At 40.5% G+C, this 12155-nt stretch overlaps 1 protein-coding gene across 1 annotated transcript in view; it reads left to right on the top strand.

Annotated features, from left to right (window-relative positions):
• The window catches only part of ST6GALNAC5 (ST6 N-acetylgalactosaminide alpha-2,6-sialyltransferase 5), a gene marked incomplete at both ends in the record, with an annotated part of 64522 nt that extends 56470 nt beyond the window's left edge, over positions 1–8052 (top strand). The window contains 2 exons of the mRNA XM_079536388.1: positions 555–662; positions 7821–8052. Coding sequence (XP_079392514.1) covers positions 555–662; positions 7821–8052 — 340 coding nt within the window. The remainder of the gene's footprint in view (positions 1–554; positions 663–7820) is intronic.
• Between the last annotated feature and the right edge of the window lie 4103 nt (positions 8053–12155).

The following is a 12155-nucleotide window of genomic DNA, read 5'->3' on the forward strand; positions in this document are numbered from 1 at the left end:
TAGTCACAGGGCATAGCTGAGACCTTCTAGATTGTGGACCAAGGTGTGAAGGCAGATGATGAGACGAGTACTTGGTCTCATCTCCTCTACCAGACAGGCTCCTCTGTATGCTATGGGAGGTTGCATTTTTAAGCACTCCTCTTCCCTGTGATGTGTCTTCTTGTTTAGTATATAAGTTCCATTAATTGATTACAGATGGGTGGTGTTTATCCAGCACATTACTAGCAGGAGTACGTATGTACAGGACATGAAGTTTCACTCACTTAAGGTAAACTTTACAAAAGGTCAGCTAAATGTGAATGCTGCTGTGCCCAAAATTAATTATGGACAGTATTTCTGCACAGGTTAGTTGACTGACAGAAGACATTGGTAAAAACTGTTAAAAGATGAATGAGCAAAGTCATCCTGGTTGCTCAATTTTCATAACCTCTCATAAAAATGAAAAAAAAAAATCGTAACCTTTCTTAGAAATGAAAAAAATGCCCAGAAATTATTTCAGATATTTTAAAGAATTATTTGTCAGACTAGAAACTTAATGATGTTTTTGCTTTCAGGAAGATATCCAACACTTGGCTTAGCACGGGCTGGTTCACAATGACTATCGCATTAGAGCTGTGTGACAGGATAAATGTTTATGGCATGGTGCCACCGGATTTCTGCAGGTAGGATTTAATTTTGAACCGTTATTAGCCAACGAGGTTGAACATTACAAATATCTGAATCTTGAATTTTCTCTCTGAAACATCTTCCATCCTCTTAAAGCAATTAATTAACATGTCCCAAGATCAGATTCTGAAAGCAACAAACAGCATTTAATTATGTCATATAAAATATTAAAAATTTTTGTTTGTAGTGCAGGAGAATTAATCTGTGTTGTTGGTTTCTTTTAGTCCCTGAATATTTATCAGCTAAAAGTAAAGCAGTAATTGGCATGAAATTAATCTGAAAAAGAGCACTAGAAAATATTACTTTGAATTTGTTTTTAAAGGTTGCCCCACAATTAAGAGAGAAGAGCAGTTCTTACAGTGACTAGCTTCTAAATTAACCTCCTATGCAACTAAAGTTAAGACTGTAGTATTGCTGTCACAAAAATACCAATCTTCTAGTAAACTGGTTCCCTAAATAAGCCCCAACAACAACCCCACAGAATTTGCATCAGCAGAGTGGATACATTCGGTCCTCTCTTCACCCACTTTGGTCGTGCAGAGTGTGGGGAACACGTGGTAGGAGCACACACGTTCTCTCAGTGGAGGCCGTGGGACATGTTGATGTTGGTTTATAAAGTAACAGCTTGTGTCCATTTCACAACTCCATGATGCCCCAGCACTATACAGGCCTCAGACCTGAGGTGTTGGTTAGGGTTTCCTGTGGTGGGCCCAAGGTACTGGGAAACTGACTTCAAGACTTGGTAGTTGTGGTATAAACTCCTTGCAAATGTGGTTTACATCAATGGTCTTTTTATGCTGTTCAGTATCATCTGTCTGCCTATAACCAGACCTAGCGCTCAGGCCTTCTGAAATGTGTGCTTAACATCTGCACCCCTAGTCCTGATCCATTTGCACTGTCAGGTGGTGCACAGAGCTGGTTTGCACAGTATGAAATGTTTCATCCCCTGCTCCTGAACTCCTCTCACTAAGAGCAACTGAAGTGATCTGACTGAAGTCTGTTTCCTTGGCTAATACAAGATACATTTCAAGGGCACGGGGAGCAACGCTGCAGTGACAGGTTAGCTCATCTGTCATAGAGAATAGGACTGCTTTTGACTTTCTTGTGAGCACTAAAAAGGATCATTCAAAAATCTGCATTTATCCTGGGCACAAAACAGTAGAAATCCCTGAAGAAATTATAGTATAAAATGTCAACATTAAATCCCACTTTGTGAGAATTTTTACAAATTATAACAAAACCCCAATGATAAATGCTGTGATGTACTGCCACATCTCATCATGAATTCTCCAAGGAAAACAACAAACTAGATCAGATATTTCAGGCAAGATAAATACCTTCGCTAGCACAGTATTTGGTTCCCTTGTCATTTCAGTTGGCAAAGACACATTCCTTCAGTTCCTGTTCTGAAGTGGTTATGGCCCTGTCATCACTGTAAGTGGCTGGTCTGTCTTTCTCGTCTAAAAATCCAGTGGACATGGACAGGCTTTGGGGTCCTGATGGGCAGGAAGCTGGCTGTGAGCCAGCAGTGTGCTCCTGCAGCCCGGAAGGCCAGCTGCATCCTGGACTGCATCAACAGGGGTGGCAACAGGGAGAGAGAAGGGACTGTCCCCCTCTGCTCTGCCCTTGTGAGGCCCCATCTGGAGCACTGTGTCCAGGCCTGGGGCCCCCAGCACAGGAGGGAAGCAAACTGTTGCAGCGGGTCCAGAGGAGGACACAAAGATACTCAGAGGCCTGGAGCATCTCTCTTGTGAAGAAAGATTGAGGGAGAGGGGCTTGTTCAGCCTGGAGAAGAAGAGGCTACAGGGAGACCTCATGGCCTTCCGGTGTTCAAAGGGAGCTTACAGGCAGGTGGGGGATGGGCTTTCTACACAGTCTGATAGTGACAGAACAAGAGTGGCATTAAAGAGGGAGGATTTAGGTCAGATGGTAGAAAGAGAATCCACCCAGAGAGCTGCAGGTGTCCCATCCCTGGAGGCTGGGCTGGGTGAGGCCCAAGGCAGCCTGAGCTGGTGGGGGGGGGGGGGGCAGCCAGATTGTGGCAGCAGGTTGGAACTGGATCATCTTTAATATCTCTTCCAACCTAAGTCATTCTGTGATTATGTGAAATGCAGAAGATAACAATGCTCAATCTGAATTTTTCAGGCCAGGTTCCTTGTTAAAGTCAGATAAGCTTAGGTACATATATTTACAAAAAAAAATAAAAGCAAAAAAAACCCCACAAAAACAGCAAAAAACATACAAAAACATTGAGAGGGTAAAATGGTAACTAAGACCACGTAAAAGGCTTTCATAGAAACGACACACTGGAATCAAATGGATGTAATATTAAATTATAATAAAAAAATGCTGTAATAAATCCTACTGTCAGTAAATGTAATAATGCTTACAGCTTGGATAACAAAGATGCACTTAACTGGCCATAGAAGAGGAAGAAGGTCATTTCTTAACCAAAATAATATTAAATGTCTTAAGGTTTATTTAACAAACTATGAAGGGGAAAACTATAGTTGCAAATGCACCAGCTGCCATAAATGAAGTTAAACTTACTTTCTCATCAGCCACTCATTAATCTAAACAGTGCATCCTTTCAGAGAAATAAGAGAACAAAATAGGAAATCATAAAGAAAGAAACATTCTGTAAACAAATATAAGTTAGGGCAGATTTCTCTGGCTTCCAGACAAAAAAGAAACAAAACTACCATTTCACAAAACTAAGAGAAACCAACCCAACCCACCCTACCTCTCATGTATGCATGAGATGGTATAGGTACAAGAGTATTTTACTTGCTGTGCAACTAAGGAATCATTAAGATTTAAAAAATATACATTAATGTTCTTAATATTATTCAAATTGAATATCAGCAAGTACAACTCCAGCAAATATTCATTATTTGTTAAGTATTAATCTGTGGAGTAAGTAATGAGTGTGGGTGATCACTGTCATGGAACTGAATTAGCATCACATCCGTAACATGAAGGACACCTCAAAGGTATCATCAACATTATACAGTTGATTCTGCTACAAATTATTAGCTTAAGATCATTAACCAAATTGCTTGCAACCCATGCGGGAAAAATAGTCCAGTGAAGCAGTCTGCACTACTGACTAAAAAGATCTGCCTCTATTAATTGCAACAACATGTTTTAGATTCATTTCTATTTACTTTCACTGGACATTGAACTGATAGTTTAACTGGAATTGACGATGTGATTATTATAAATTTCTGGTAGCACAAAGCAAAGTATGTATGTAATACCAACTGCCTTTTGCTTGGCTTCAGATTTCTGCTGTGCTAAGGGTTAATGGCTTTGATATTGCTTTCACGCTGCTAGATATGTCTGTCTTGCACATTCTGGAATGAGATGAAAGCCTGTGCTTGCATGCACGTTACGAAGCTTTTTGGAGAGAGTGTGCATCTCTCCCTTTTCTGTCACAAAACAAGTCATCTTGCTGTACTTGTTCGTGTCCAGGGATCCAGTCTGAGCCTAGCCGGGCAGGAAGGAAGCACTGCCCCCTCTGAGCAGCCTTAAGCAGTCTGCCATATGCACATGCAAGGACTCACTTCTGCCTATGATGGATATCAAGCATTTTCCTCTTGTTTCCCTACACCAGCAGCCAGATTGCAGTGCACAGATAGCACCACGACTCCTGCAGAAGCTGCAGTGCTGCTTTTCTTTGTGGCTGCTCAGCAGCATCTGCAAAGGATAGAGACAAAGCTTAATGCAGTTTATAGTAACACCAGTTCCTGTCTGTTGGATTCTCTGCAGCACTGAAAGGTTGGTTTCTTATAGGGATCTCTCTGTTCTTACATATGCAAGGAAAATTCAAGGTGTTGAAGAGATCCCTTTAACGTCCTCCTCCTCCTTTCCCTCCCTGCCCCCCTTCATGGGCCTTCTGGAACTCAAAGAAACTTAGAGCTTAATTCTGAGCCTTATTTTAACTGATATGAATAATTTTTGCTCCAATTATGGAGTCAGATCATTTTCCTATGAAGAATCCTCATTTGACTGCCAGGCCATTTCCCATCTGTGATAATTTGCCTGAAAATTGGCATTTGAAATCCTTTAATTTATTCCTTTGGGCACCGCTTTTAAATCTAGTGTGTTTTTTTTTTTTTACCTCCTCTCTCCACTTTCAATTGCTTTAATTCAACTGCAAAGAAGCAGTTGTTGCTACTTACATTTGCTGGGGCGTACGGAGGACTTGATGCACGTAGATGATAATATAAACTGCATGGGAGATAGCGATGCCCTTTAGTTCCTTATACCCAAATCTCACTTCATCACCTTACTAACTTAGTAACAAAATGCTTAGATGGTTTGGAAAACCGGGCTGGAATGCATGCCAAGGAAATGAGCTCCTGGGAATAGAAGACAAAAAAATTATCCAAAAAACTTAAGGACTGCTGGTGCAGCATGTTGCCCATCACTCAACATGTTAATTGCGTTTTGTTCACCCTTCAAAGAACAAATTATTTGACAAAGCAAGTCAAGCACCTGTGGTTTCAGCGGGTTGCTTTGTAACAGCCCTGTTTGTAAAAGGAGAGGTTGACCAGAACACGGGATGGGATGGCCATGTTTTTCTGTCTCGTTTCTTTTGAGACAAACACTGCTTGCTGTATTTTCAGCTTTTGCTGTGGGTGGATACCATCTGTGGGAAAATGTGCACTGAAGTGGCAAACAGTGGATGACTGACATTGGGTACAAGCACTTACGCTGTTGCTGCGCTGGCAGGCGATTAGGCAGGAAGTAGAGTATATTTTACAAAGGATCTTCTCCCGATTCCTCCCAGCTGTGATATTAATATGCATGCGAAGCCTGACAAAATACTGATTAATGTCCAGTATCAGTCAGTGATAAAACAGCATCTGTTTTAATGTTAATAAATGAGGTGGCAAGCAATTTCCGCATAGAAATTACTCATGCATTTCATTTGCTGGTGACACAAGCTAATTGCAGAGTTAGAAGATAACACAGTACAGTTAATTTCAGTTATGCTGTAGTTGCTCAGGCCAGAATTCCAATCCAGGCCTTAATAGCATGATATCTGGGGGAATCCAGAACTGCCTCAAAAGGAAAAAAACTTCAAACAAAAAGTGGTAGGTATTGAACAGCCTTTCGGTATTCCTAAACCTAAAATGCATTTGGACCTTTAAGCCTCAGAATGTCAGAAGAAAACAAGGCAGGAGGATGCTAGCCAGATGCGCTATCAGCACAGCAGCCTGACTGACTCATGGTGCAGTACTGGGCCTGAGCAGTTAATTTAGTTCCTCTGTGACTGCATTTATTCAAAGACTGCTGGAGATAAGATTTCAACTTCACTAATTATAATTTTAAAGCAGTAAATTTCCATCACGCAATATAGGTTTACCCTGGAGAACGCAAGAGTAAAACACATCTAGAGTGAAGAAAAGAAGCCTAAATGAAAGGCAGGTGTCTGTGTGTTTAGTAGTTGTAAGAAAACATAAGCGTTTCCTATTACTTTTACAGTAATCATACAAATGATTCATTTTAGAGATTGTAACAAGAAGTCCAGTGTCTTAAGAGAAACTTATATGAAAACGAAATTGAAGATTGAGATCTAATAGTTGTACCTAGAAAGAATGTACAGAAAAGGGTATTTTTTTACATTAAAAACACACCTTCTGTAGGTGGGAAATCAAAAGATTTCTTTTTGCTCTCTTATGTATTCCAGTGAGAATACGTACAGTACAGTTAGAATCCATCTTGTTCTGGAAACACAATATTATTGTTATTCTAGTGTGGTAAGATTGATCGCCCTGTTGTGTTACTGGGAAGCTAGACTGATTGAATTAAAATGTTAATTTACAGTACAAATGGAAAGCAGCAGTAATATCATACGTTACCTCTGCGCATACAATATGGATAATGGTAAAATAAGAAGAATTAGAGAATTGCATAGGTGACAGAATTACACAGTAAAAATAATGACCAAGACAGAATAGTGACAGATTGTGGATGCATTCAATTGAATTTGAGCTTAAATATTAGCTCTTCAAAATGAAAATAATCAACTCAATATTAGAGCTGACAGCCCTGACTCTGTGTGAGATTTCTTGCTCTGTCGTGCAATCCTTACTCGACTCAGGTTTTCATATAGAGCACTAAGGCTTTACTAAATAGCAGTATTTCAATCAATCAACATTCTGCTACTTTTTCTGCCACTACAAAATACTTTGTTGGTATTAACTGTTGAGCACTGTACAGTTGGGTTATTCTGTCTAGGACAGTTATCTCTCCTTGAATTCAGGACAGAGACAGCTGTATGAGCTCCTGTCAGTCTGTGCTCAAAGCAAAAGAACATAATGGGTATAGTTTAATGTAGAGAATAAAAGGAGAGTGAACCACTGCGGCTTATTACATTACAAACACAATGCACGTGTCTCTTACAGAATGCAACATCAAAGCACTGATGTTAAAACTGTTAAAATGATCTTTATCCTAAATATTTAATGAGTCTTTGGCGCATCCTATGTGACACTGTAACTGCTGGTTAATGCTGATGGGCTCACGAGGTCAGTGTGAATGGCCTGAATTTTCAGCTCACATACACACGTGCAAGTTGCCATTTTACAATAGCAAACAACTCGCTCAGGCATTAGATCTTTGATATAAAGCCAGGACCAGCGGGCTGTATCGCTCACCTGGCACGCAGATGTGCTCACTGAAGTTGTGCACTCACACCCGTGTGCACCAAGCTGCGAGTGTTCAGCTCAGCTGCTGTGACACAGATAACCACTGCCCCTCCATCTTTCTTCTCCCTTTCTTTCCCTATTCCAGTAAATACCTCTGCAGAGCTTTTTACAAATCACTATCTAGATATAAATCTCTTAAGCAGTTTGCTTCAAATTTCAGAGTAGTAGCACAGCCCTGCAGCGCTCTCCCTTATTTCTGAGCTACTGCTGTCCTTTATTTAACCGAGAGGAGGAGATTAAAGGAAGGAGCAAAGAAAAAACCTCTGCCACATTCTGATGTGTTAAATATTCAGGAAAAATGCAGATACCTGAAAATGCAGTTTAACTGGGAGTAAAAGTAGATTTGAGCCCATCAGCTTATTAAAGATAGCATCTTTTCAATCAGTAAAATAGAACATCTGGGGCTTCCATCTATTTTTTTTTTTTCTCCCGCAGAGATCCTAATCATCTTTCAGTACCTTATCATTATTATGAACCTTTGGGACCCGATGAATGCACAATGTACATTTCTCACGAGCGGGGACGAAAGGGCAGCCATCATCGTTTCATCACAGAGAAACGAGTGTTTGAGAACTGGGCGAGGACATTCAATATTCACTTCTTCCAGCCAGACTGGAAACCAGAACCACTTACTGTAAATCACCCCGAGATTAAAGCAGCGGTCTGAGGGATGAATGCATAAGACTGCAACCACAATCACCGACTGTATCAGCCATCAGGGTGTTGGACCTTCTGGGACAGCAAGGCAACTGACAGCAAAAGGGTAACAGGATTTGCAGCTGATAACTGCAGCAAGTCAGGAAGTTCCGATGAAGGAGTGCATCCAGGGTACTTTCTTTTGAACTGTGTGTTAATCCAGTACGTCGCCTTTTGGGCCATTATCTGACTTCCTGTACGTGTGTGTGATTTGTGAAAAGCAACTCGGTATCATTAACGGGATGGGTAATTCATTATGGTTTTTTAAAGTACAACACCACTGAATTTTCATAGTGAAAACTGACAGTATTTATTTAATGGAGGTTTTTATGCAACCTAGGCCAGTATTTTTCTAGTTCACAGTTCTGTGGGTGTTGATCTTTCATAATCTTTCAAATCCAAAATTAATATTGCTGATGGTTTGAAAGGCCTAGCTTTTTATTTATAAAATTTGTTTGAAAAAATATGATTCTATATAGCATGTAATTAATATTTGATCTGGAAATGTTTCATTTCTTTTAAAAATTTTGGGCTCCGTTCCTGCCTAAAGCCTTTAACAGCAAGAATGGTCCCATGTGCAGATCTAGCTAACTTTACATTCTGGCATCTCATGTTAATATGAAAACGGTAGTGGAAATTCTGTTTGATATTAATGTGAATTTGCTGCTGTGCTATCAAACTGCTCTATTTTAATCTAGAGATGGGGGGAAGGAAGTCAGAGTTCATCCCAAAGAAATCAGTTTACAGCACCATGTTCTCAGTGCAGAAGAGTCCAACTACAGCTGAGGGGTTGTGTTTGGTTTTGCTTGTTGTGGTCCTGCAGAGGCTGAAGGAGCAGCCTTCCTGAGGCAACAATCTGCAGAACAAGCAATGACAATTTGTAACAACGGCTTTCAACAACACAACCAAATTTCTAAAACCAGGAAGCTGTGCTACAGTGTACTACAGGACCAGCCAAAAAGATGGTAGTGCCACACCTGTGTAATCCATGCCTTCCACTGTTCCAAGACCACCACTGACCTCAGAGATCCTGGACAGCACCGAAGCTGGGATGCAGAAAGATTTCCATGAAATTGTCTCCCTGAGAGCAGCAAAGTTACACCTGCAGTATCTGTGTGACGTACGCAAGTCTGGCAAACACAAGGAGTGGACAATGCTAGTTCTGCATGTGGAAGCTCACACTGTGTCTTACTGGGTTACACTTGGCTTGTGAATAAAGAAAATTTCATTTATGCCAATATTTCTCCTTTTGCCTCACAAATACAAAATCTATAACTGCTCCTGTTGATTATTTTGAAGAAATTATTGCATGAAACACGCTGACAAAGGTGTCTCTCATTGGCCAAATAGTAAAGCCAGAACAAAGGTACTGAAGCCTCTAAAGCCAATGAGCTCAACCTCAGAGACAGTACATGGAATTGGAACCAAACTCAGTATCATTTAAACTCAGTTATGACATGTTACGACTTCGTCTTCACAAAATGTCACAGCAACAGCTGCAGCTGCCCAGCAGATGCCCTAGTTCTCTAGGGACAAACTGCAGTAAAGCACCTTGTCAGAGGTAGAACAGTGTTACCCCTGTAATGCTGTGTAAGAGAACCACTCTCCTTCATAGAAAGGCTTCGGTTGGAAGGGACCTCAAGGATCACGAACCTCCAACCCCCTGCCACATGCAGGGCCACCAACCTCCCCATTTAACATTAGACCAGGCTGCCCAGGGCCCCATCCAAACTGGCCTTGAACACCTCCAGGGATGGGGCATCCACAGCCTCTCTGGACAGCTGTTCCAGCACCTCACCACTCTCTCTAAGAACTTCCTCCAATATCCAACCTAAATCTTCCCTCCCTCAACTTAAAACCGTTTCCCCTTGTCTTGCCATTATCTACCCTTTCAAAGAGTTGACTCCACTCCTGTTTGTAGGTTCCCTTTAGGTAGTAAAAGGCTGCAATGAGGTCACCCTGTAGCCTTCTCCAGGCTGAACAAGCCCAGCTCCCTCAGCCTGTCTTTGCAGGAGAGGTGCTCCAGACCTCCGACCATCTTTGTGGCTCTTCTCTGGACCTTCTCCAACAGCTCCCTTCCTTGCTGCAGCACTCCCCACTATCACAAGGTAAAAAATAAAGTACAACCTATTTTGCCTTGGAACTTTTCTTTTAGTGCTTTTCCTGGTATACATCATTCACCACACAAAATTAATACAAATCTCTGCTTCTGCCAATTACTTGTGACCCATCTCTTGCCAGCTGATCTCTAACTGTCCCTCATTCAGTGATTATATTTTATCCCTTCCACTTCGTTTCACAGAATTCTACGAAGAACAGAACGGGTTTTGAACTGATAGTAATTTGCACATCCCTTTCAGCATGTGTACTGGGGCATGTATCCAATATGTATTACTTGAATTGATGAACTCTGTCAAATTGATTTACAGATCATTTCTAATGTGACTGCAAGAGATGGTGCAGATCACAGTAGGTACTGTGATGCCACAACCCTTCTGTTATTTTATTAGTGATACAATAAAAAGATCTTTTCATATAGTAAGCTTTTAGTTTTCCCATTAACTGAGAGCTGCAGGACCTACATTCTAAATGTTCAGATTGTGATGTTTCTGGTAAAAATAGATTGTTTTAAAATAGATTACGGTGATCTACTTACAGTGTTCAGCAGGACTTGCAAGATTGTGTTGTGCTCCATGTGCATGCCTCCTGCCGGAAAGACTGGTCAGCGCAGAACAGATCAGGTGAACTATTAAGAATCTGAAGAAGAAAAGTAGGATAAACTGATATTAGATCATCTGACTTTCAACAGAGTAAAACTAATAGTTGTAAATATTCCTTCTTCAGTTTCTGTAAATAGTTATTATCAGTACATTTCCAGTCTTTTTAAAGAACAAAAAACCCCAACTCAGTCTCATCAGCTTCCTGTGACGGTTCAGCATTCACCAGATTACGGAAAGTATGGAGGTGTATTTTCTAAGTCACACCCACATGTATAAAGCTTAACTTATGTAAAAGGAATTTGATGAAGTCAAGAAGGCAGCAATTAAAAAAAAAACAAAAAACGATCACAAAGACTTACAGGGAACATGAATCCAGTCCGAAATATGTAAGATGTTGTAGGATGGCAAACAAATTGGTAAACTTTTTAAAATGCTGCAATTTCAATTGCATAAAAATACATGAGTAATTTATAAAAAGCAATACATTGAACTATAGCATATCCTGCTACTTTTCAGCTTTAAGCAAGGTTTTATGGCCTATTAATAAACAGATTTATGATTAAAAAAATACTGCCAGGCCAAGGATAAGTAGTGCAACCAGAAGCTGTTGCCGTTCTCTAGTTTATGCTGTCATCTTACACTCATCACTATAATTTGACTGATTCATGATCTTCATTATGCATCATTTTACATATTAAAAACTATTGTAAAACAGTGTTTACACACTAGAGCAGTTTTAAGAGGTGTGTTATTTTGTCTCTGAACTTTCAGCATACCATAGCTTTTTATGCTGGGTTTAATCTGAGCAGCTGTTTTTTGTCCTGAAGAACCATAGCTGTTATGCCATACCATGGACAGCTGGAATTGAGATCAGTTGCTGAAGAAGCTAAGAATGGGGAAAAAATTACCATTGGTTTCTGTTATTTTGGCACAAGAGTTGCCAGATGCCCAGCTAACAGGATCATGCTACAAAATCAAAAGACAACCTTCCATTCAGAGCCTTAATGGGTATCAAAGAGTGTCAAGTTTTCTGAAGCAAGACAAGAACCAGGTGATGAGTCCACCTGGAGCTCCACAACTGGTTTTGCAAGGCTGCACTTCAAAGGCTTGCAAAGAAACTGTGGTACTACAGCACAACAGAGATCTTCACTCAAGGAGACCATCCGAACGCAGGAAACAAAAGTTAAGAGAAACATCCTCAGATTTCCTGTCAGGACAAGGTTACAAGCAGAATTCCACGGGAAAATGTCACAATATATTTGTGCTGCTTTTCTGAACTGCTCCCTTGACATCTATCGTAGGTCACACCTAGACACAGTATGTAGGGGCTAGACTCTAAATTAAAAAACAACAG

Source organism: Tetrao urogallus, assembly GCF_951394365.1.
Source record: "Tetrao urogallus genome assembly, chromosome: 5".
NCBI classification, from domain to species: domain Eukaryota; kingdom Metazoa; phylum Chordata; class Aves; order Galliformes; family Phasianidae; genus Tetrao; species Tetrao urogallus.